We start from the raw sequence: 23,411 nt of genomic DNA, 5'->3' as shown, positions 1-23,411 counted from the left end.
CCCCCCCCCCCCCCCCCCCCCCCCCCCCCCCAAGGACAGGGAGCCATGCCCTCCTCCAAGCTCCAACTGGAATGTTAACTCTGCTCCCAGACCACTAGTCACCCAGACAGATGGAGCTCCTCACACATCTGCATCAGCTCAGGCACAGGGCCTGACACCCAGCAGGGAGAGAGGGCCTTTTGTATTCATTCTGCATACTTTACAAGGCACCGTCTCTTGAGACAGCTTTTAGACTGATGCGAGTTTTTAAAAGGTGTGTGGGGCACCTGGGTGGCTCAGTTGGTTGAGCGTCAGACTTTGGCTCAGGTCATGATCTTGCTGATCTTGGTTTGTGGGTTTGAGCCCCACAACAGGCTCTGCGCTGACAGCATGGAGCCTGCTTGGGACTCTGTCTCCCTCTCTCTCTGCCCCTCCTCTGCTTACGCTCTCTCTCTCTCAAAAATAAAGAAACATTAAAAAAAAAATTAAGGTTGTGTATATTTTTCCCTCTGACCTACAGTAACCCCCAAGGACAGCATCTTAGAAATCTGTGCACTGGGCACAGTGCTAGGCCTGTGGCCTTTGCTCTTTAAGGACCACCAAGGTGAGGCCCGCAGGACACACGGTGCTCCCTTGCCCTGGAGCCTTCACTCACCGTGTTGAAGTATTCGACGCCGGTGGCTTCAAATGCCCTTGCCACAGCTTGGGTTGTGGCCACACAGGCTACGGGGTGGCCATTGCCGATGGACTTGCCCATGGTGACGATGTCAGGGACAAAGTCTTCTCCTTGCAGTTGGAAGGCCCAGAAGTGCTGGCCCACTCGGCCAAAGCCCACTTGAATCTCGTCTGCGACAAAGACCCCTCCGGCCCTGTGGATGTGCCTGTGGCAGAGGACAGATGGCGACTGGGTCTGCGATAAGGAGGATCAGACCAGGAGCTCGGGGGTCTTGGACCCTGAACTCTGGTTCTGCCAGCACTAAGGTGGGGGCCTTAGGCAGGTGGCTGGCTTTCTCAGAGCCACCATTTCTTCTCAAAGTTCTGGCCAAGAGGCCAAGCTGAGGCTGGAATTTGGAACAAAGGTCGGGAAACCCCATTATTACAGCCCTGCCATCTCAGCTACTCACTCTGCCACTTCCTGGAAGAAGCCGGCAGGGGGGATGATCTGTCCTCCCACGCTGGGCAGAGACTCTGCAAAGAACGCTGCAATCTGTGGACGAGACAGGATGCTGGGGATACCACCGTGGAGGCACTGAGTGGCAGGCGGAGCATGTCCTGCCAATGCTGGCTCAGCACTGGCTCCAAGCAGGACCAGTCACCAGTGTGGCTGTGTGGCCATTTCGGGCTCCAGGTCACATCTGGCCTGTGACCGGGTTTGCTCTGGGGCCGCAAACCAACTCTTACTGCATGGAGTTCTCCAGACCCTTTGTACACAGCATGTCCCAGGTTTCTCCCCATTGGCCTGTTCCTTCCCTGCTCCTCCCTGGTGACTCCCATCACCCCCACCGAGGGAAACTCAGCCCCCAGCCCTGATCCAGCCTCTTCCTTCATCCAGTCAGCACAGCCTCTGCCTCTCCAGTGTCTGTGCGCACGCTCAGCCCCTCCACCTGGACACACCTGCCTCCTGGCATATCTGTCACTTTCTGCCTTGGCCTCCTGCAGATGCCACCTGGTGGGATGCCTCTGGCAGTCCATCCTCCATCGGCCACCAGGGTGAGCCTCAGCTCAGTCGCCAAACTCATCACTGTCCTGTGTAAAGCACTTCCGTGACCCCATTTCTTACAGCTGTGACCTCCAAGCTATGTTTAGTCCTAGAGCTGCTTCAGAGGTTACCGCCCAGATGAAGGAAGGACTGATGGGGTAGGAAACAGTCTCTTTTCTGCTTTTATGTAAGTGCAGGCAAAGCATCTGAAATGCACACGCCGAGCTCCCCTGATCTGGTCCTGCCAGGCTTTCTGGCTTCATAGCCTGCTGCTCTTTGCTGTGTGTCCTGTGTTCAGCTGTCACTGCTGCAGCAAGACTTTCCGGAGAGCCCTCCCACCAACAGCTAACTCTGTCCAGCGGTCCCCGTGGCCACTGCTCTCCCAGTGCACACCCATCTCTCCTGTCTCTGCCCCTGAACTCCACGGCCACTACAACACAGGGGAAGGGCCTCCTCACGGCCTCAGGCTGGCCCTATTCAAATGTATCCCTGGTCTTACTGCTCTCTGGCCTCCAGCCTCCTGCACTGCCCTTGTAGGCCTACGTTCTGCCTGCTTCTCTAAGCTCATTTCCTGCCAGCTCGGCCAGGCCCCACAGTGATGTCTGCCTGGGTTGCCCCATGCCCCCTGAGTGCTAACCCCTCTTCACGGAACCGTCCAGCCAGGGGCCTCTGGACTCCTGTAACACCCAGCACGTACCTTTATCTAAACTGTCTGCTGAGCAGCTAACACCCCCCCCAACTAGATTCCTAATGGGGGGGGGGGGCCCAGTTCCAGTTTCTCCCAGGGTCCCCGGTATCTAGTACTGGGTTGAAATGCCAGCCGCTGTTCGATTCACGGGACCTGTGCAGACACAGTTACCTTCCTGCCCTTTTCCTGTACGCTGTTCACCACGCGTTCCACCTCGCTGGCATAGGCCCCAGCCGGATTGGGGTGGTCCTCCCGGTAAAGACCCCGGTAGGTGTCTGGGAGAGGTGCCTGTGGGAGTGACAGCGCCGTGTCATCCAGGCTGGGGGGGTGAGCACCGACCTGTTGCCCACTTGGGCAGTGCATACCACATGGACCCACTCCTTCTGGCCATCCAGGTCTCGGAACTTGTAGGGGCTGATGTCAATCAGGGAGCTCAGGTGACCATGATAAGCACTGAGGAGAAGAACGGAGGGGGCTCAGGAACGAGTACTCCATGGCCCAGTCCCGACCAACGTCCACCCACCTCAGGAGACACAGGGAAGACCAACCTTTCCAACACAGCCCCCGACTCCTGGGGCTGGGAACCAGCACGGGCTTTGGAGCCGGTAAGACTTCCCATATGGCCGCTTACTAGCTAGAATGGTGGCTAATCGGTTAACCTCTCTGGGTTCAGTTCTGTCTGCTGAGAAGTGGGGGGCGGGGGGTTCTCCTTCAGAACTGTCATTAATGCTCTAGCCCTGGGCCTGGTGCACAGCAGATACTCAATACCATCAGGGCTGTTTTAATACCAAACCGTGGGACCCATTCTCACCACCTTACAAAGCATTTTCTGCTGCCAGAAGAGAGGCCCTGGGGCAAAGAGCCCCCTGGTGTATGTAGGGGTGTCTCTATGGCCGGGTCTTCATGTTTCCCTCCAGTAGCCCAGGCCCCTCCTCATCTTCCTGCCCAAGGCATTCAAAGCTGGAGCCTCAATGATCCCCAGTAAGTGGTGGGCCCAGGCTTCTGGAAATGGCACTTACTGGTCTAACACCACCACGTCCCAATGTCCCGTGTACTGGCGGGCCAGCCTCAGGGCCAGGTCATTGGCTTCTGACCTATGAAAGAAAAGGTGGGCCCCGCTCAGACTGCTGTCCAAGGGCTTTCCTCCTGGATACCTGCTTCCTACAGGGAAGTCCAGAGGGAAAGAAAAGCCCTGCCAGCAGCAAGAAGATTCTCAGGACACCATTTGTGACTCATTTGAGTTCATTCACTCAATCAACATTTTATCAAATGTGCTGGGAGCTGGGGTGGGGGCTGGAAATAGTAAGGAAAATAGGTCCTGGCTCTTCTGGAGCTTTCTACATTCTAGTAGGTATCATGAAAGCAAAATAAACAAAGAATGATCATTTTCATAAGTGCCCCAAGAGAACCACATAGGGCCTCAATTGTGTCCCCCTAAATTCTTATGATGAAGCCCTAACCCCTACCACCTAAGAATGTGACTATTTAACATAAATTTATATGAATTAACATTTATTTATTTTTGAAAGACAGAGACAGAGTGAAAGTAGGAGAGGGGCAGAAGGCGGGGGGGAGACAGAATCTGAAGCATGCTCCAGGCTCTGAGCTGTCAGCACAGAGCCTGATGTGGGGCTGGAACCCAGAAACACAAGATCATAACCTGAGCCAAAGTCAGACACTCAACTGACTGAGCCACCCAGGCGCCCCTAAATTTATATACATTAAAATGAGGCTGTCAGGGTGGGCCCTAATCCAATCTGACTAGTGTCTTTATACGAAGAGGAAACATGGGTACACAGAGACACAAGAGGCGTGGACGCCAAGAAGAAAGACCAAGTGAGGACACAGCCAGAAGGTGGCCATTTACAAACCAAGGAGAGAGGCCTCAAAGAAGTCAAACCTGCTGACATTTTATTCTTGGATTCTGGCCTCCAGGAGTAGGAGAAATAAATTTGTTATTCAAGCCTCCCAGCCTGTGGCATTTTGTCATGGCAGCCCTATCTAAAGGGGTCAGGGAAAACCTCTGTGAGGAGACACCACCAGAACTGAGTCCCCAGAGGGAAGTTTCTAGGCAGAGTGAGCAGCACGTGCAAGGGACATGTGCAGGAAAAGTGCTCGGTGTGCTCAGGGAACCGAGACGCACAAGGGAGGCAAGGGGCAGCATGGGAGAGGAAGTGGGGAGACATGCAGGGGCCCCACACACAGGACCTTGGAAGGCGCCTAGATTTTCTTCTCAGTGCCATGCCAAGCTACTGAAGAGTTTTTTATTTTTATTTATAGTAAAACCTTGGATTGTAACTTGTTCTGTGAGTGTTCTGCAAGATGAGCAAACATTTCTAACAAATTTTAACTTGATAAATGAGCAATGTCTTATGAGTGGTATGAGACACTGAATGTCACATGATCACAACTGAGCCAACGGTTCTTGAAATTTGCTTTGACATGCAAGTGCTTTGGATTACAACCATGTTTCTGGAATGAATTATGCTTGCGAACCAAGGTTTTGCTGTATTTGTTTTTTTTTAAGATTTATTTTATTTATTTATTAAAAAAAATTTTTTTAACGTTTATTTATTATTGAGAGACAGAGAGAGACAGAGCATGAGCATGGGAGGGGCAGAGAGAGGAGGAGACACAGAATCTGAAGCAGGCTCCAGGCTCTGAGCTGTTAGCACAGAGCCTGATGCAGGGCTCGAACTCACAAACTGTGAGACCATGACCTGAGCTGAAGTCAGACGCTTAACCGACTGAGCCACCCAGGCACCTCAAGATTTATTTTATTTTTAGAGAGAGAGAGAATGCAAGCAGGGGAGAGGAGCAGAGGGAGAGAGAAAGAATCTCAAGCAGGCTCTACACTCAGCACAGAGCCTGACATGAGGCATGATCCCACGACCCTGAGGTCACAACCTGAACCGAAATCAAGAGGACACTTAATCGACAGAGCCACCCAGGTGCCCTGCTACTGAAGGGTTTTAATCTGAGAAGGGACGTGAATCAGCTCCCATCTGAGGAGGCAGCCTCCGGCTGTGTGGGCCTAATGGAGTAAAAGGGGAAGAGACAAGAGCTAAGGACACCCAGCTCAGAGCAGGTGGCGGCCATGGAGAACAGAAAGAGGGACAGAGGCAGAAGACAACTTGGGGACAGATGAAGCGGGCTTGCTGTAGGATTGGGAGGAGGGTGTGTGGTTCCTGCCTGGAGGAGAGATGCAGATAGTGTTGCCATTTACGAGGTGGGACAGGGTCGGGGTGGCGGGGGGGGGGTGTCCTCCTGAGAATGCCAGTGACAGCCAGTGCCGTGGTCCCATACCAGACGTGGTCCCATGTCTTCTGTTGGTAGAAGACAACCAACTCCTTTTGGACCCATCGAGTTGGAGATGTTCCAGAAGTGGGCATTTAGAACCTTGGGGCTGGAACACATGGGAAGCATCCGGGCTTGAGACACAAATTTGGGAGTCATTAGCACGTGAACATGGAAAGACTTGGAAATGGATGAGATCACACAGGGAGAGGGCTCAGGACCAGCCGCAAAGAAGAGAGGAGAAGCGATTGGCAGAGGAGACCAAGGGGTGGCCAGAGGCTGGTGGAAACCGGGAGTATGCAGCATCCTGGAAGCGAGACTAGAAAGCACTTCTGGAGAGTAGTGATGCTGTCAACATTGCCGAGAGATAGTGTAAGGCAAGAGCAGCAAAGAGACCACTGGATTTGGCAATGTGGAAGTTGCTGGAATCCAGAGTGCATGTGATGGAATAAACCAGCAAACGTCCCTGACCCCACTGCCCAGGAAGCTCTCACTCCTGGACCCAGCCTTCTGCTCTTCCCTAATAAGCTCTGGTTCTGGCTTTGCCCCAGAAAGGACCCCAAGCTGAGTCCTTTCTTTGAACTACTATTTCCTTATCTGCAAACTGAAGATGGGAACTTACGCATCCTAGAAATTACCAAGGTGTGGTGGCAGGGGTGGGGGGGGGTACTGATGAATGAAAATGACAGTGGGGCATCTGAGTGGCTCAGTCGGTTAAGCATCCAACTTCGGCTCAGGTCATGATCTCACAGTTCATGAGTTCGAGCCCCACGTCAGGCTCTGGGCTGACAGCTCAGAGCCTGGATCCCCCTTCAGATTCTGTGTCTCCCTCTGTCTGCCCCTCCGCTGCTTGCACTCTGTCTCTCTCATGGTCTCAAAAATAAATAAACATTAAAAAAAAAGAAAAAGAAAATGACAGTGATGATGGTAACACTCATTACTATAACCCAAACGCCATGACTCGGTTTGTTGGAGTGTTCTGTCCCAGGCAAGGCTGGGCCAGACCTACGTACACATCATCATCTGCTGTTTCTGTCCCCGCTGCCACTACTAGCGTTAGCTATCATCACCTGTCACCTGGCTGCTGAATTGGTGCCTAATGGGGTCCATTCTTGCTCTTCTCCAGCCCCGATGACATCACTTGCCTGATTAAAACCCTCAGATGGCTTCCCAGTGTTCTCAGGATAAAAACAAATTCCTCACTTGGAATGTGTCAGCTCATACCCTCTCCTCTCCCTTTGGGTCCTCAAGTGTGCCAGATGCCATGCCCTGACTGCTGCAGGGCCTTTGCACAGGCTGAGCAACCCTGACGTGAATACTTCTGGTGAAGTGGGCAGCTTCCTTCCTGCTCATCAGCTCTTTGCCTGATAGAGAAGTCTTCCCTGACCCTCTGCTGGCAGGCTTTGGCCCCTCACCGCTTCTCTGCCTCATCAGGTCCCTTCCTTCTCCTCCAGACAATGACCTCTGCATTTCTGTGAAGGACCAGTTGATGTTTCTGTTCCTTACTGAGCGAGCTGAGGGCAGGGATTTTGGCTATACCCCCCAGCTGGGCCTGTGTATTCATAAGGCAGAGGTAAAGGAACATATTACCTAGGTAAGCCCCCAAGACAATCATGGAGACAATCATGCAACAGAGGTACTGGCATGCCTTACTAAGAGACCAGAAAACTGGGATCTGACAGAGTGAGCACCAGGGTCTACAGAGGGGAGTGTGGGCTCCCGACTCTGCAAGGGCAAGGCTGCCTCGCTCCCAGTGCTTGCTGGGTCAGCCACACTAGGTTTCAATAGGTGAGCAATTCTGTCTTCACCACCGGCCGAAGTCCACTTACCCAGAATTCAGGAAATAAAACACAGAGAGCTTCTCCGGCAGGGTCTCTGATAGCCTCTGTGCATAATCCACGATGTTGTCGTGCAGGTACCGGCTGTTGGTGTTCAGCACCTGGTTTTGTTCGTGCGCTGCTCGGACCACGAGAGGGTGGCAGTGCCCAACTGGAAGAGGGCCACCAATGTCACATAGTGGCTCTGCTCAGCCAGCCCCACCGGGCCTCCCCCAGCTGTAGTCCATAAATCCAGCCAGAGGAGAGCAGTTGTGAGGGAGAGGCAGAGAGGAAAGAGGCGACTCTGAAGATGGGGTGTGTGGTGTGTATGTATGTATGTGCCAGAGAGGCCAGTTCTAGAAAGGAGTCCCTGAGATTCGGGCAAAAGAAAAAGTTTGTTGGCAGAAACCCTATCTAGAAAATCCGTGTCTGTAAGGAAGCTTCTTGAGGCCTGTTGGACAAAGACAGGATGTGGGGAGGAGTGCCTGTCGGCAGGCTTGACTTCACTAATCAATGGAGGCAGGAGGTAATGTTGATTGCCAACAGCCTGGGATTATAACAGCTCAACCTGTGTTGAGCCAGGCACACTCCAAGCAAATTATCTAAATTAATTCACTTATTCCTCTAAAACACCTTGAGATGAGTCCCTAGTATTATCGTGTCTATTTTGCAGATGAGCAAACTGAGGTACAGAGAATTAAACAACTTGCCCAAGATCATAATGTAAGTGGAGGGCAGGGATATGATGAACCCAAGCGGTTTGGGACTAGAGCCCTTGTTTTTACTCTCTATTTCATTAATCTCTAGTTTGCTTTTTGGGTCACAGACTCCTTTTCATCCCATCAGCTCTGATGGCCCCACCTGGATAACTAAATTCCTACTTCAGTTTCCTTGCCTAGCACCTGAGAAGGTCCCTGGGGCTGAAGCCCTGCCATGATTCCCAATACTTGGCCAGAGGCCTGCTGTGTTGCTGGTCATGGTCAGGCTGACTGCTGTTCTCTGAGCTTGCCATCAGTCCCAAGTGGAACTGGACTTCCGACTGCTGTGCTGCCTGATTTAGCACAGCTACTGCTTGAAGCCTCTCCATGAGGCACACCAGAAAGACTGGACTCCTCTGCTCAGCTCAACCCAAGTTATCCGCACCTCTCTGCAATCTCAGGATCACCCTGGGACCAGGTTCACAGCCTCAGCCTGCTCCCCTGCCCTGCCAGCCTGAGGCAGGATACTAACCATGAGCCACATTGTTGACACAATCCAGGTATTCTGCACCCTGTTCATCGTACAAGTACTGTCCTTGGCCCCGGACAATCTTAATAGGATCCTCAGGATAAAAGAGTCTGCAAGAATCGCTGTGGGGACAGTAAGAAGTGGACAGCCATGTCTGAAGACCTGAAGGGACAAGTCCACCCACCATAGCACCTGCCCCCCAACAACCCCCCAGTTTCTGGGAGGGACAAAACTTTAAGGGCACGGTGGTGCTTTCCTGCTTCCAGTCCCTCACCCATAGGTGGCTGGAAAGGAGGAAGTAATAGGGTGAGAAGCTGCTAAAACTGAAATTATTTAAGTCATGTGAAGGCTAGGCGGCCTTGCTCATTTCTGCACGTGCCCACATTAATCCCTTGGATCCCAAGGAACGGCGGCAGCTCCAGACCCACGGGGGCTCCTTAGAGCAGGGTTTCCTTGCTGGGATGCATGTGAGGGAGGGCACCCTCACAGGTGGCTGGAGCTCAGCTCTGAAAGGTCCTTGCCAGCCCAGTGCCTCTGCTACCCTGCTGGGTGTCAGCCCCATGTGCCACCAAGAGTCCCTCTCACAGGTTACAGGTAGGCTTTCTCTAAGGCTTCCTGGGAGACGACCCCCCATGCCCACCCTCCGTCTGAACTTTCAGTCCCTTCCTGGATCACTCTCAGGCCAGGTCCAGCTGGCGGGCCAACCCTGGGGGAGGTCCTCCCAGGTGCCAGGGCAGAGGCCTTCTCCAGGGGGCCAAGGCCGGTCAGCGGCGGCCGGTGGGGTCGGCCCGGCGCCGCAGGGCAGCCCGATGAGGACGCAGGCGGGGAGGCGGCCGCGGGGACCCCGCGGACACGCAGCTGGCGGCTGGGTCTGTGGGGCCGGGGAGCCGGGGCCCGCGCGAGGCCCGGAGCTGAGGTCCCTGGGCTCCGCGGGCTCCGCGCCGGACGTGCGTGCGTCGTGCGTGCGCGCACCGCCCCGCGCCGCTGTCTCAGTACCTTAGCAGCCGCCGCCTCAGGGCCAGAGTCTCGGCCTTCCCGCGCCGATCGGCGGCCATAGCACCGGGCGGGCAGTTGCGCGGAGACGCAGCGCAGAGAAGCCTCTCGCACGCTCGGCCGCCAGCCCCGCCCGCGGGCCCCGCCCCCGCCCGCGGGCCCCGCCCCCGTCGCGGGCCCCGGGGACGCAGCGCCCGCCTCCTGCCGCTGGCACCTAGCAGTTTCCGTCTCTGGGAAGGGTTCTTGGGTGACCCCGCCGCTTTTTTCTGTCCCAGCAAGGCTCTGAGCTCAGGGCTCAGTTTCCCGCGTCTCCTTACTGGTGCATAAAATGGGTTACCCTGTGAGTTAACTGGGAATGTGTGACTGACACCTAGCCCAGGACCTGGCTCACAGCAGGGGCCTCGGGGCTGGAGAGGAGATTGTCAATGCTGGGGCAAGACCTAGGACTTCCCAATTTCAGGAGGGAACAGGGTCACTGCTGGGACTGACCAAGAGGGTCCTGGGCATGAGCATGACCTTCAGGGCGGCATGACTCCTGCTAGAATCCAGGAAGGGTAAACAGAGTTCTGTAAACACTGAGAGAATCGTGCAGTGTGTAGGCAGGAAGAGCGTTGGGAGGCCTGCTCAGCCTTATGATCCGCGGCCAGGAAACTCAGGCCCAGGAAGGAAAGGGGCTTTGCTCCCAGGCACCCAGCAAATGTGTAGCAGAGGCTGGACTCCAGCTCAGGTCTGTCTGACTCTGACGCTCGGTGCAGTGAATGAGAAGAAATGACCCCCAACGGGCTGGGAAGCTGCGCTACCAGAGACATAGCCCCAACCGGGGTGGGTCCCTGGGACTTTCTGCCTTGACAAACCCAGAACAAGGGACTTAGGTCGAGGCCTGAGCAAGCTGAGTAAGGGGAGGTTCCTGCTGTCCCTCCTGTCACCGGTCATGATTCTCAGCTCTCTGCTCTGCTCCCTTTGTTGCTGATTTCTTCATCCCTTCCCCCATGCTGGAAAATGCTTAAGGTATTTATTAAAGAGCGTTTGGGGTTTCACTTTTTTAAAATTGTGGTATCATATACATAATGTTACCATTGCAACCATTTTTAAGTGTATAGTTCAATGGCATTAAGTACATTCACATGCAACCATCACCACCGCCCATCTCCAGAACCTTTCTGTCTTCCTAGGCTGAGTTAGAAGGCAGGCTGGCGGGGGCGGGGGGGGGGGGGGGGCACGAGTCTGAGAGTCCTGTTTAGGCCCCATCTTTGGCCTTGTTTCTAGCCCCAAAACACAAGCCTCTAATGGCCCAGGGCAGCTCAGAGAAGTCAGGTCGGCTCTGGGACTGTTCCTGTCTTGGGGTAAGAGTGAGAAGGTTGCACTCAGGTCCAGCTCACATCTCATCTACTCCTGGGGTGTCCAGGGTCAGGGGGGCAGTACAGCCGCAGGCCAGGCTGGCCCAATTCCTGGGCCAAGAGTGTCTCCAGTAGGGTTGGGGCAACACTAGGAAGCTTCCCCTTCTTCCTGCTCAGAGAAGCCCACTCCTTTCCTCTGGCCCCAGGCTCAGCACTCCTCTGTTATCTCAAGTGTGGGCTTCGGGGTACCAGGGCAGGGATGGGAAGAAGTGGCTGAATTGGGATTTGAGTCCCAGGAGTGTTCCCCAATCATTGTGACAATCTCAAGCACCCTGTGTGTTTCTAGCAGTATCTTGGGGATCAGGAAGAACGAGGCCTGGGTGAGCCTGCTCCTCTTGAGCCTCAGCTCGTCTGGAAAAGGTGACAGTAATCCTTGTGATTAGCTTAGCTGCCATGGCACGCAGCGGGGCTCAGTAAATGTGCTTCCCTCGCTTCGGAAGGGGGTAGTGTGAGGCCAAACTGACTTTCTCAGCAGAGGGCCATGAAGCTCTCAGTCCTTGAGGCTCAGCTGTGAGGCAGGGACCCCCCCCCCCCCGCTTCCCGCCCCTGAGCTGAGTCTCAGCTGGGACCTCAAGCACATCATTCATTCTTCTGTAGTGTTTTGCCCCTGCCCAAGCTCTTGGAAGACTCTGTGGGCTCTGTGTTTTGAAGCTTGTTGAAATTTGCAGACCTGACGATACACGGTATGAGGCCACAAGGGGGCAACAGTGGGCCATGGATGGCCTTGTCTTGCCAAAGGGGTGGTTTCTTCCTCCCTTGAGGATCTGCCTGCCAATCACCCAGCATCATGACACTGCCTAGCAGACTCCATGCCCGGCCAAACAATTTGGAAGGACAAACTGGAGGATATCCAAGGCCCTGGGTCCAGTCTGCCTGCCACCCACAACTGTCTTGGCTGTGCATCCCTGGGCAGGTGTCCCCCTGCTCAAGTGCTTCAGTTTCCTCATATGTGAAGTGGAAACAGTGACACCAATCATGGAGGCCTGTCCTTCCTTCACAGGGCTGGTTATGGGATCCAGTGAATCACCCAGGTAGAGGGAGAAGTGGATTAACTGTAGCGTCCAGCCGAATTGTGAAGTTTTGCTGGGGCTCCCAAGGATGCCCGGACACCCAGTGATCTCCATCAGCCCTCAGAGCCCCACTTTGTTTCTGTCCCCTTCCACACTACCAGCTTCCCCAGTGAGCCACACGATTGGCCAGCCAGCAGCACGGCCCGCCACTTACTGCCAACAACTTAGGGAGACAGAGCTGGGGAGTTGATACTTTCCTCCTCCCTAGCAGTGTGTGGCTGGGCCTCTTCTGCATAGTGAGGAAGCCACGTAGCGTGACCTGGGCAGACTCCCCATACTGGGGTTTCCTTAGTGTTACCCCTCAGAAGCAGAAGACCTGAGATACCATCACTGCAGGCCTGTTCTTGTCCGTACTACCCTGGATGTGCTTGGTTTTGTCATCTGTGATATGGGCACCCTCACTGGGTTCCTCCCCCAGGGTCGTTATGAGGACCAGCTGCAATGAGGGAAATACAAACATCCTGCAAGACTGTGGCCCTGGCTTGGTCTTAGAGTGGAGAAAAGAGAAGGGATTCCGAACCAAAAACGCTTCCTGGTGCCTGACCTGTCCTAGGGGTAAGCATTGCTGTCCCATTTTCCAGAGGAGGTGGCGGATTTGAATTTTCTAAGATGGCTGCCACGAGATCTACTATCCCACGTTTTCTCCTTAAAGATGATGTTGGCACTTTCCCCTTGAATGAGGGTGAGCCTCTGATTCTGGCAGGAAGTGACACCATCTGATTTCTGAGGCCTGGCTGTAAACGGTGACACAGCTTGCTGCCTGGTCCACCTGGCTCATGCACCGTGGGGATCCAGCAGCTGTGCTGGGAGGAAGCCCAGACCACACAGAGAGGTGTCCTGGCTCTCTGAGGTCCCAGGTAACGGCCAGCATGGGCCACCATGCGTAGGAGAGCTTGAGTGACAACTACACAGCTGAGCCTATCACCCCTAGAACTGTAAGAAAGAAACATTGCTGTTTTAAAGTAAGCTTTAGGGTGATCTGTCATGTAACAGTCATTGGCCGTTGGATCGGAGGAGAGTATAGGGAGTCCGTGACATGATGACTGGATGGAGGGCTCAGCCGGCACGTAGCCGGCCAGGCCTTGAGTCTGTCTTTCTAACACCAAACCCTATCTTTGCCCTGACCCTGAACAGCTTCCTCTGGTTTCTGGGGGGGAAGGGCAGGCTCTGACCCAGGAATTGTCCCTTGTACCTGCCCAGCCAGCAAAGGCCAGGCTGAAACCTTGCCCAGAGGTGCTCAGGGGCAGTCTGCAAGGACAGGCACACCCAGACACACACTGTGGTTTATTACGCGCAGCGATAACCGTCTATACAGAGAAAGGAGGCAAGCATCTGGGCTGGGGGTGACAGCTGGGAGCCCCTGTCAGAGGTGGGGGAGCCTCTCCTCAGAGCACGGTGGCTGGGGTTGCAGACCCCCTGCTCAGGCTGGCCGGGAATCCACCCACGCCTTCTTCGTCTGCACAGCTCATCCGAAGGACCATTTCTGGCAGGCTGACCGGAGCTCTCCCGGGTGGGGGCAAGAGGAGACCTCAACTCTGAGCTGCGGGCCAGTCTCCTTGGGCTGGCAAAGTCCCATCATGACCCTCTTCTGGGTGCAGCAGCCACTCCAGTCTGGGACCCGCCGTCCTCCACACTCGAGGATCGAGAGGCTCCTTGCAGCTGGGTCCACGGGTGGTGGTCTCCTCCGGGCCAGAGGCACGTGTTCTTATGACAGGCTAGCTTCCTGAGGCCCACTGAGCTTGGTGGGAGTGGGGGCGCGGCGTGCTCCCCAAAGCTTGCAGCATCCAGCTGCAAGTGCCGGGCAGAAATCTTGTCCTGTCCCGGTGAAGCCAAGGCCCAGAGGTGCCCCAAGGGGCGGGCAGCTGGCTGTGGCCAAGTCCAGAGGCCAGAGAAGCTGGGGCAGCTGCGTTTGTCATCCAAGCCCCGGACCTTTCTGGATGGGGTGGGCCCCAGGGCTCCAGAACCTCAGGGGACAGTCTCTCTGCTAATCAGGTGGCTGAGGGCCCAACCCAGCATCTCTGCAGCCCCTCCTGAGCCAGGCACTTTCACCTTCGTCTCCTTCCCAGGAGAGCCAAGTCCCATGGCTGCCCCTTGGGTACACAATTACCCTGGACCGGCCCGTCCCCTTTCCTGCCAGCTCCACGTGCTGATTGTTCCAGGGCTGGGCCAGGCCATGCTCTTAAATGCGACAAGGCCGCAGGTGGTGCATCCCGTGAAAAAAAGATCAATATATTACTGTTCTGTTTTTACAAAAATTAAAAACGTCCACACGCATCTGTACAGGTTGTGAGCTGGGTGCGGGGGTCACTGTAAGAGGAGGGAGAGACTGAAGGTGAGGAGGGAGGCCCTGTCCTGATCTGAGCACCCTGTCCTGCCCATTTCTTCTAGAACGGGCACGCCCCCAATCCTCTCATGCCCGGCTCTTGGCTTTCACCCCCTCTCAGTGGGGCAGTTTGGGCAAAGTCCCAGGGGGGTGCAGATGGCTTTGCGCTGGCTGGGCCAGGTGCTGGGCAAGCCCCGCCTGACCGACAGGGTGGACTAGTCACCCGGGACCACAGCCCCAAGCCTGGGGCCACACGAAGGGAGAGTCAGAGCTGGGGTCGTGTCATCCCAGGGAAACCTGGCTATTCAGTCACTGTGTGGGGAACCGCAGACACCCAGCCCCTGGGGTCTCCCCCACCCCCACCGCTGCCCTCCTCACAGCCTGTCCTAGAGACTCCTCCCTGCAAGGTACCTTATGCCAGCAGCCAGGCACGGGCAGCCCATCAGGGCCCTGAAAAAGAAAAACGTTTCAGTGGGGATGGGGTGGGGGACTTGATCAGCTCCCTACACTCTGTACACCCTTGCCCTGTGTGTAGGGAAGCAGAACTGAGGGAGTTGCCACACGAGGCCACTGGACCCCACTGAGGCAGGGCCCGAACGCCTGTCCACCTGGGTAGTCGGGTCACAAGACATGAGGGCCTCTCACTGGGCTGGTCCCGAGTGCGCCCCCATGGGGCTTGGTTTGTTGGGACACTAGAGCAGGGACAGAACCAGGGCACTGTGGCCAGCCAGGAGATACCAAGGGGCTTCATGGCTTCCTGCCCGCAGCCATGATGGTGGCTCCGGCCCCTTACACTGGGGGGGCCTGAGAGCTCTCAGGAGTTTCTCCAAGAGTGTTTTGAAGGGCAGTCCAGGAAGCGGGATCCCCCTCTGGCCTGTCCTGGTCCTTGTGTCTGGATCTGGGTGGCAGGGCAGAATGAGGCTGTCAGGGTAGAAACCAGGGTGGGGAATGGGGGTTGTCTGGGGGTGCCAGCATGCCAATGCCAGCCCAGCACTCAGACACAAGGTGGGGTGGGGAAGGTTTCTAGGGAAGCCTGGAGGGTGAGGGAGCTGGGGAGGGACCCATCAGGCAGCCTAGAGTCCTTGGGGAACCCCGGGGGGAAAATTCTTCATTCCAGAGGCACACACGGGAACACATTCCATGGAGCTGCCAGACATCTACCAGGGTCACGGGCTGGGGCCCACAGGGAAGTGGGGGGGAGGGGCAGGAAGGAAAGGAAGGCAGGAGAGAGGAGGGGGTAGAACAGTGGGCACAGGTGCCCGGAATGCACAGCACAGCACACAGCAGGCCAGACCGCATACCACAGGGCAGGGCCCGCTGCCCCTCGCCAGGCCCCTGGAGCCCGGTGCCCCTCGCTGGCCTCCACATTTAAGGTTCTCCTGTTTCAAAGACAAAGGCTGAATGACCCGGAGGGAAGTCTTGGCCCCGGGCCTGGAGTTTCGAGGCTGGGCCACCGCGTCTCTCCTCTGTCCCTGCACTTTTTGAATACGGTCACCACCCTCCTATTTCTCTCAGTGACTCCCCAAGACCACCTAGTGGCCCTAGAGGCAGGGCCTAGTACCCCCACTGCTTGGATGAGGAGACTGAGGAACCAGAGGGCTGGTGTGACTCACAGGCAGTCAGAGGACTGGGCATCTGGGGTCCCTCACCCTGATCCCCCTTTGAAAGGCAGCCAGCACCCCTCATGACCGGGTGGCCAGGTATGAACATCTGCTCAGTCTTAGTGTGGAAGGTCCCTGTTTTCCCTTTCCTGTCTTTTGTGAGCTCCATGGCAGTGTGACGTGTGGACCCTCCCAGCCTTCCGGGGAGGGGAGTGAACTGTGGTAATTTCCGGCCTGCAGTCCAGTGGGCCTCAGGGGCTGACGTGAGAGAGAAGGAAAGGAGGAAGGTGTGGGGAGCAGGGAGGGACTTTGGGGCATGCAGAGGGGGTGCAGGGGCCGCATGGGGCCACCCATACCAGCAAGGGACACCCACCCAGAGAGGTGAGGGTGTCCTAATCCTCTGTAGCGCCAAGGAAGCTGAAAAGAGATGGGCAGTGACCCTGGCAAACACTGAGGGGGTGGGTCCCCCTGAGGCACGCTCAGGGTGGGGAGTCAGGACCAGAATGAGAGAGGTGCCTCCATGATGGCAGTGACAGCTGCGGTGGTCTCTGGGGCCTGCTAGTGAGCTCTGAGGACAGGGAAGACATTGGCCTGACCCTGGCCTGAGGCGGCAAAGACCTGGGTTGGGGCTCCCGTTCTGCCCCGACACGTACCACCGGACACGGCTGGTCCAGGCCTGGTGGTCCCGGCTCACCCTTCTGGCCCTTCACACCTTTCCGGCCCGGGACTCCTCGCTCCCCCTGCACAAGGAAGGAGATGGGTGTGTGGCCAAGGCTGCCAGGTTCAGGACCCCTCCTCCGCCTCTCAGAGGGATGGGCCTCCAGCTGGCAGCCACCCCTGCCCTGCTGCGCCCCCATCCCAGCCTCCACCGACCCCCACCTTCTCTCCACGTTCACTCCGGTCACCTTTCTCTCCTCGGGGTCCAGGGAAACCCTGAAAAAAGGAATAAAATGAGGTTTGAGGTTTGGTCCTGTATCTGTTCATCTCTGTGCCTCCATCACTGCCCCTTCCCCATGCAAATTTGTGGTACCCGCTGGCCCCACTCAACTCCTCGGTGACACGTATGTTCGGCACGAGGCTGATTTCAAGAAAAGCATACATTCAGGACGCTAGCACTGCTTCCTCCAAAAGAGAACACTGGCGGTGTCTCTGGACAGAAGCCCTCAGGCAGATGGCTTTCTCTCGCACGTCACTGTCACATGCTGCTGGCACTGGCCCTAGCTTGGTTAGGGACAGAGACCCAGGAAACTTGTGGAAGTTTATGTCACTATCTTTGATGGACTCAGAAATGGTGACCTTTGTTGAGCCTTTGGCTTAATCTCTTACCCACCTCTACCCACCCATTCATCCATCTGTTCATCCACCCATGCAACCAACATTTTTTTTTAAACTTTTTAAAAGTTTTTACTTATTTTGAGAAAGAGCACGGGCAGGGGAGGGGCAGAGAAAGAGGGAGAGAGAGAATCCCAAGCAGGCTCCACACCGTCAGTGTGGAGCCCGATGTGGGGCTCGAACTCACGAACCGTGAGATTATGACCTGAGCCGAAACCAAGAGTCAGACGCTTAACCAACTGAGCCACCCATGTGCCCCTGCAATCGACATTTCTAAGCATCCACTAGGAACTGGGCTGTGGGCTGGATACTGAGGACAGAGGAACAGATTTGATGTGTCCCCCTGCCTTTATTTTCTGTGTCTTATGTTTTGACATCTTAAAAATTTTGCTGGCTAGGAAGAGGCTGCCCCTCCCTCATGTTGAGTTTTGGAAACAGCAAAGGGCTGGTGTGGGGCACACCTTTTATATGTAAACTGAAAATCCCGAAATCACTCCCTTTTTCTGCCTCTCACACAGCAAGCTGAAATCATCCCAAGGCCCAAAATCATCCTAAGGGCAGGTAGCAGGAAACTAGGGACCACCCCTACAGCCCGGAGCCTGTCCAGATTATTCATACTAACTAATCCTCAAGTGTCTCTCCTGCTCTGTCTTGCCTTTCCCAAGGAAGCCCCAGTAAAAGCTCTGGCTTAAGCTGCCCCCCACTCCCTTCTACCTCTGGATCAAACCTGGTGCTTCCCCATGTGGCCCTCCCTAGTGAGTGAGCCCTTCCCTTGGGAAACATAAGTAACATATTTTTCTTCCAATGGCATTGGCCAAACTGTGTCCTCAGTCACCTCCACAAATTAAAACCCTGCAGTTACAAATGTGACACTTCCCTCACGGTCTAACATGGCAGGCAAGAGGATATAGAAGATGATGGTCTATGCTCAGTGACACAGGATGAACCAGATGCCATTAGGTCCGAGGGAGAGGGGCTGTTCTATCCAGGTGTGAGGTCAGGGAAGGCTTCTGAGCACACTCCCCATGTCTGCTGGGCCTGGTGGAGTGGGCGCAGGGCCAGAGGCTTGCCAGGTAGAGCCGGTGGGCTCTGAGCTCAGCTCCAGGCCTCCCAGAAGGCAGCCGTGGCCACACTGCTGGTGGCCCGGTCTCTTTAGCTCCACTACCTCCCTGACAGAGCCTGAACTGGATTCAGCATTGGTGTCTTCTCTGGACCCTTTTCATGGATGGAGCATCATCTTCCCAATCAGAAATTCTGTGTCTACACTTGCTCTCCCAGGTGACATTCTCTCCTTAAAGCCTAGGGTGGACACCAGAGTCCGTGCAGCCCTGCATCTGGTCACCATTGCCCTTGCAAGAGCCACCTGATTTTCCTGGGAGCCACCCTCCCTTCTTATAACCCACTGACTCCACTCCCAACTCCTGGAGGGAGGATGTGACCCGGGCTGGCCAATCAGGGCGCTGCATTTCTCACGGCAAGTCATGTTTCAGCATTGACCCAACTGGGGCCAGAGAGAGGTGATGAGACTTTTCTAAAAGAATACAGAGTGAGGCAAATGGTCTTTCTCCAGGGTTTGGGGCTATTGCCTCCACCTCATTACCACATGTAACTTGAAATGACACCCCAACAGAGAAAGCACAGACGGGAGGACGAGAGGGTGGGTTGTGTGGATCCACACACTGTCCCTCTGGATTTTTTTAAATTTTAGAGAGACAGTGTGCACAAGTGGGGGCGAGGGGCAGAGGGAGAAAGAGAGACACAGAGAGAGAATTCCAAGCAGGCTCCATGCTCAGTGTGGAGCCCCAGGTGGGGCTTGATCCCACGACCCTGGGATCATGACCTGAGCCGAGATCAAGAGTCAGACACACAACTGACTGAGCCACGCAGGCACCCTTGGATTTTTCAATTAGTAATCAGTTTAAGCCAGTTAAATATTTTTTAATGTTTATTTTTGAGAGACAGAATGCAAGCAGGGGAGGGGCAGAAAGAGAGAGGGAGACACAGAAGCTGAAGCAGGCTCTAGGCTCAGAGATGTCAGCACAGAGCCCGACATGGGGCTCAAACTCATGGACTGCGAGATCATGACCTGAGCTGAAGTCGGACACTTAACTGACTGAGCCACCCAGGCACCCCAGTGTAAGCCAGTTTAAACTGTTTTCTGTTGTTGGCCAAAGATCCAATCAACCTCGAGCTAATACTTCCTCTCCTCTTCTTCCCTCAGTAATGTCTAGCTGAAGCTTCAGCATCTCTCACTAGGATATTGCAACAGTGCAATTTTTAAATGACACAGAATGATACAGGATGACACAGAATCCAAAGCAGGCTCCAGGCTGTCAGCACAGAGCCTGATGCAGGACTTGAACCCACAAACTGCAAGATCATGACCTGAGCTGAAGTCGAAAGCTCAACGGACTGAGCCACTCAGGCACCCCAATGCATCATCCTTCTATCCATTTATCCATCACCCATCCATCTTTCATCCATATATCCAACATCCATCCACCTATCACCCATCCATCTGTCCATCTGTCCATCCACTATCATCCATATATCCATCATCGATCCATCGGTCCATCCACCCATCATCCACCCATCAAGTACCTACTCTGGGCTATGAACTAGACTTGGATTGAGGACACAGAGGGAACTTGGAGTTTCAACCCTGGAGAAGGGGGTCACATCCAAGTCGCAGATCAGGTGACTGTATGGCCAGCACGGGATCAGAAGCTACACACAAGAAGAGCCTGATCACAGGGAATGATGAGATACTTACATCCAGGCCTGGCTCCCCGGGTCGTCCCTGAGGAGAGACAAAGAAAGATGTGAGGGGGCTGGGGAGGGGGTGCCGGGAGCACTAATGGCTGGGATGTGCAGCCTTGTGAATTGTCCACAAGCCTGATTTCTGGCCCCGGGACAGTGTGGTGTCAGGGGTTGAGCCACCAAGGCCGAGCGACACCACAAGCATGTGGCCATACTTGGGGGGTGTTAAAGGAGGGTGGTTACCTTCTCTCCTTTGGTTCCTGGCAGTCCAATAAGGCCCGGCGGGCCAGCTGGCCCCTGGGTGGAAAAGGAATGGGTCAAGAAGCATGACAGTTATAGGAATTAGCAGCCTGGAGGGATGGACAAGGCTCGTGACACTCACAGGCAGGCCGCTGGGGCCTCTCTCCCCTGACACGCCCTTCTCTCCCTTTGCTCCGTCCAAGCCCTGCAAGCCAAGAGGAGACAGCAGTCAGTGGGGAGGGGTCAGACAGACAGCAGGACAGGAAAGCTTGGGGCCTCAGTGACAGGTGGGGATGCAGGGCAGAGGGACAGACTCCAGGCTCTCAGGGGCTTGACCCCAGCTTCCTTCCAGTGCACATAATCGGAATGAACTATGAGTGTGTGCACTTTACCTTTCCCCACCCATGGGTGCCGTCGGTCATCACGGGAGATCGTTGCGGTCACACCCATTTCACAGATGAGAAAAGAGAGGCAAGAGAGAGGGGCAGGGACGGGCCCAGCCACACAGCCAAGAAGCAGCAGAGCTGAGGACCAATCGGGTTTCTGAGCCCCAGCCTTGGACCTCATCCCTAACAGAAGCTGTCTCTTCTAAACACGATCTGGGGAGGCCCTTGGGACAAAACAGAACCAGAAACAGCCCATCTGGTCGGCCACATGCTTGGCCCCACTCAGCTGGTGGGAATCATGACCAAGTCCCGCCGGCCTCTGGGCTGGGGGAACGGAGAGGTAGTCTCTCCCCCAGGGTGCATGAGAGAGAAGCCAGGCATGGCAAGCAGGGAGGCCAGCTGGCCTCCTCCAGGCAGGGCACGTGGGCAGGCCACATTCACGGTTTTAATTTAAGAGCAGAGGACATGACATTATGTAATACACACGACGCCCAAGGCTTCATGTCCAGGCTGGGGGCAGTTAAGACGGATGTGTGCATGAGGCAGCAGACTAGTGCTTGGGCAGGGGGACAGAGCCCCAGTGTGGGGCAGGGGATGCTGGCTCCAAGGACATCAGGGAGGTTGTACTCCAGGGGATTCTGAACATTCAGGCCCTGGGATAATGCGGAGCTGGTCTGGAGCCCAGTGTGGGGCCCTCGCTGCCCATTAGCAAGGCTTTCTGGAACTGTCTAGGCTGTGGGTCTGAAGTGAGTAGGGGGGTTTCCACCCATGCCCCACAACTCACCTTGGGACCCTGGATTCCCTGAAGGCCCTGGAGGAGGAGAGAGCAAATCAGAAAGGCCATCGGGCTGGGTCCAGTGCTCGGAGCCAGGTTCCTCTTACAGTGGGTCGCAAAGGCTCATGGGCCACTCACTGGCCTCCATGGCCCTGACCTCTGTGGCCTCCCAAGCCCAGACCCAGGCTCTGCCATAATGCTTGATGTGGCCCCTTCCCCACCGAGAAATCCCGTCATCCCCTGGGCCACAGCTCTAGGCCTGGGCTCACTACCCTCTGCATGTCCCAGCTACTTTAAGCCAAATGCTCTTACCATGGGGCCTGGGGGACCAGGAGGGCCTGGGGGCCCTGGCTCCACTATGATCTGAGCCTAGGAAGCAGTCAGAGGTGGATTAGTCACCACCACCCCTCCCCCCATCATATGTCACCCACCCATACTTGAACACATTGGATGAGCACTCCTGGGGGTGCTGGGCCCTAAGGCACTGGGCCGAGTCTCCTTCCTGCCCCCAGAAGGGCACACTGCCTAGTGGGGAGCCCAGGGGCTGGCCTTTGGGTTCTCAGAGGGGCCTCAGTTGGAGGACACAGCCGAGGCTCCCCCTCCCCCTCCCTCGCTGCCCTTTGGTTGGCTCAGGCCAGGTGGCCTTTCTGTCCCAAGGTTTGGGGCCACAGCCGGTCTAAGCTAGGACCCTGGTCCTCAACAGCCCCCTTACCAGGCTCTCCCGTAGGTTGTCAGATGCCGACTCTCCCTTCTCCCCCTTGGGGCCGTCGGCGCCCTGCGGGACAGGATGGCCTTCAGCCCTTTCCGTCCATCATCAAAATCCCCACCATGGTGGTCAGCACTTCCCCTGCCTTCCCCATGAGGCCTCCAGCCTCAGCAGTGAGTTGGCCTTTGTAGCTTGAAGTATTTTCCCTGAATCAGTGACATGCTCCGGGTGCCCAGCACAGGGAGTTTGGGGAGAGCACATTGATAGTGGTATAAATTGTGGGCTCTGGAAGCAAAGACCCGGGTTCAAACCTGGTACCACCTCTCTAGCTGAGGGAGCCTCATGGATGGACACCAGACGTGAAGAGGTGGCATCTGGGGGCTGTTTGAACCCCAAACTCTTCCGGTCCAGCCACTATGACGGTGATAGATAGTGGACATTTATCACCCGCCAGCCACCCTTCTCAGGCCTGTCGTGCATGCCCTCACAAGTGGGAGATTATCACCCCCATTTTGGAGGTGAGGAAATGGAGCCCCAGGGGGCTTAGGATGCTCGAGCAGGGTTCCAGAGTCAGCAGGAGACAGAGCCGGATGCGAACTTGAGCGGTCAGCACGTGTGACCTAACCACCCGCCAGCTGGGCTCCACCTTTGCGGAGGCCTCGGGAAGCAGGCGGTAAGTCCTTATATGGAGGAGGAGATGGGGCTCAGAGGGTCTGAGCAGCATGGACTGTCAGAGCTTCCTTTCAAAGGCTCGGTGACCCTGAGCTGGGGGGGGGTGGTGGTGGTGCTGGCAGGGCCCCAGCTGCCCCCCTCCCGCCCCTGTAGCTGCTCTGGTGGGCATGCATCTGCCTTAGAGCCCCACGTGGGCAAACAGGGGGGACCCAGCCACACCTACCGGGAGGCCCGACAGGCCCATCTCGCCTGCCTCCCCTTTGGGTCCGGCCGGCCCCACCTCTCCTGGGTCGCCTTTAGCTCCTTTGGGACCCTGTGAGCCACAAGAACAAGGGGTTGGTGAGGCTAGCAGGCTCCCTTCCCCACCCCAGTGGGTTCCCAGAGCTTAGTCCTGGACAGGCCAGACCCCCACTTCTTTATCCTGGGCCCCTGGCCCAGGTAAGTGCAAT

The 23,411-nt window shown here is 55.9% G+C and overlaps 2 protein-coding genes across 5 annotated transcripts in view; both read right to left on the bottom strand.

The window, feature by feature from the left end:
* The window catches only part of PHYKPL (5-phosphohydroxy-L-lysine phospho-lyase), a 38,832-nt gene extending 29,013 nt beyond the window's left edge, over positions 1 to 9,819 (bottom strand). For 2 of the 4 annotated variants that reach the window (XM_049649028.1, XM_049649026.1), the window contains exons 1-8: positions 9,704 to 9,819; positions 8,711 to 8,829; positions 7,493 to 7,652; positions 3,386 to 3,460; positions 2,732 to 2,819; positions 2,538 to 2,654; positions 1,104 to 1,186; positions 635 to 860 (exon numbers count right to left, since the gene is read on the bottom strand). In XM_049649028.1, the coding sequence (XP_049504985.1) occupies positions 635 to 860; positions 1,104 to 1,186; positions 2,538 to 2,654; positions 2,732 to 2,819; positions 3,386 to 3,460; positions 7,493 to 7,652; positions 8,711 to 8,829; positions 9,704 to 9,762 (927 nt within the window). In that variant the 5' untranslated portion in view covers positions 9,763 to 9,819. Of the gene's footprint in view, positions 1 to 634; positions 861 to 1,103; positions 1,187 to 2,537; positions 2,655 to 2,731; positions 2,820 to 3,385; positions 3,461 to 7,492; positions 7,653 to 8,710; positions 9,623 to 9,703 lie in introns of those variants that run through there. The other 2 variants (XM_049649027.1, XM_049649025.1) reach the window with 1 other exon arrangement.
* A 3,483-nt stretch (positions 9,820 to 13,302) lies between these two features.
* Positions 13,303 to 23,411, bottom strand: part of COL23A1 (collagen type XXIII alpha 1 chain) — a 356,454-nt gene continuing 346,345 nt past the window's right edge. The window contains exons 19-29 of the mRNA XM_049649024.1: positions 23,186 to 23,275; positions 22,297 to 22,359; positions 21,897 to 21,953; positions 21,594 to 21,620; positions 20,566 to 20,628; positions 20,427 to 20,480; positions 20,197 to 20,223; positions 16,971 to 17,024; positions 16,745 to 16,831; positions 14,902 to 14,940; positions 13,303 to 14,345 (exon numbers count right to left, since the gene is read on the bottom strand). Coding sequence (XP_049504981.1) covers positions 14,271 to 14,345; positions 14,902 to 14,940; positions 16,745 to 16,831; positions 16,971 to 17,024; positions 20,197 to 20,223; positions 20,427 to 20,480; positions 20,566 to 20,628; positions 21,594 to 21,620; positions 21,897 to 21,953; positions 22,297 to 22,359; positions 23,186 to 23,275 — 636 coding nt within the window. The 3' untranslated portion in view covers positions 13,303 to 14,270. The remainder of the gene's footprint in view (positions 14,346 to 14,901; positions 14,941 to 16,744; positions 16,832 to 16,970; positions 17,025 to 20,196; positions 20,224 to 20,426; positions 20,481 to 20,565; positions 20,629 to 21,593; positions 21,621 to 21,896; positions 21,954 to 22,296; positions 22,360 to 23,185; positions 23,276 to 23,411) is intronic.

The sequence above is a fragment of the Panthera uncia genome, assembly GCF_023721935.1.
Source record: "Panthera uncia isolate 11264 chromosome A1 unlocalized genomic scaffold, Puncia_PCG_1.0 HiC_scaffold_17, whole genome shotgun sequence".
Classification (NCBI taxonomy): domain Eukaryota; kingdom Metazoa; phylum Chordata; class Mammalia; order Carnivora; family Felidae; genus Panthera; species Panthera uncia.
Note: the sequence above shows the minus strand (reverse complement) of the source record. Positions and strands in the feature narration are given on the sequence as shown.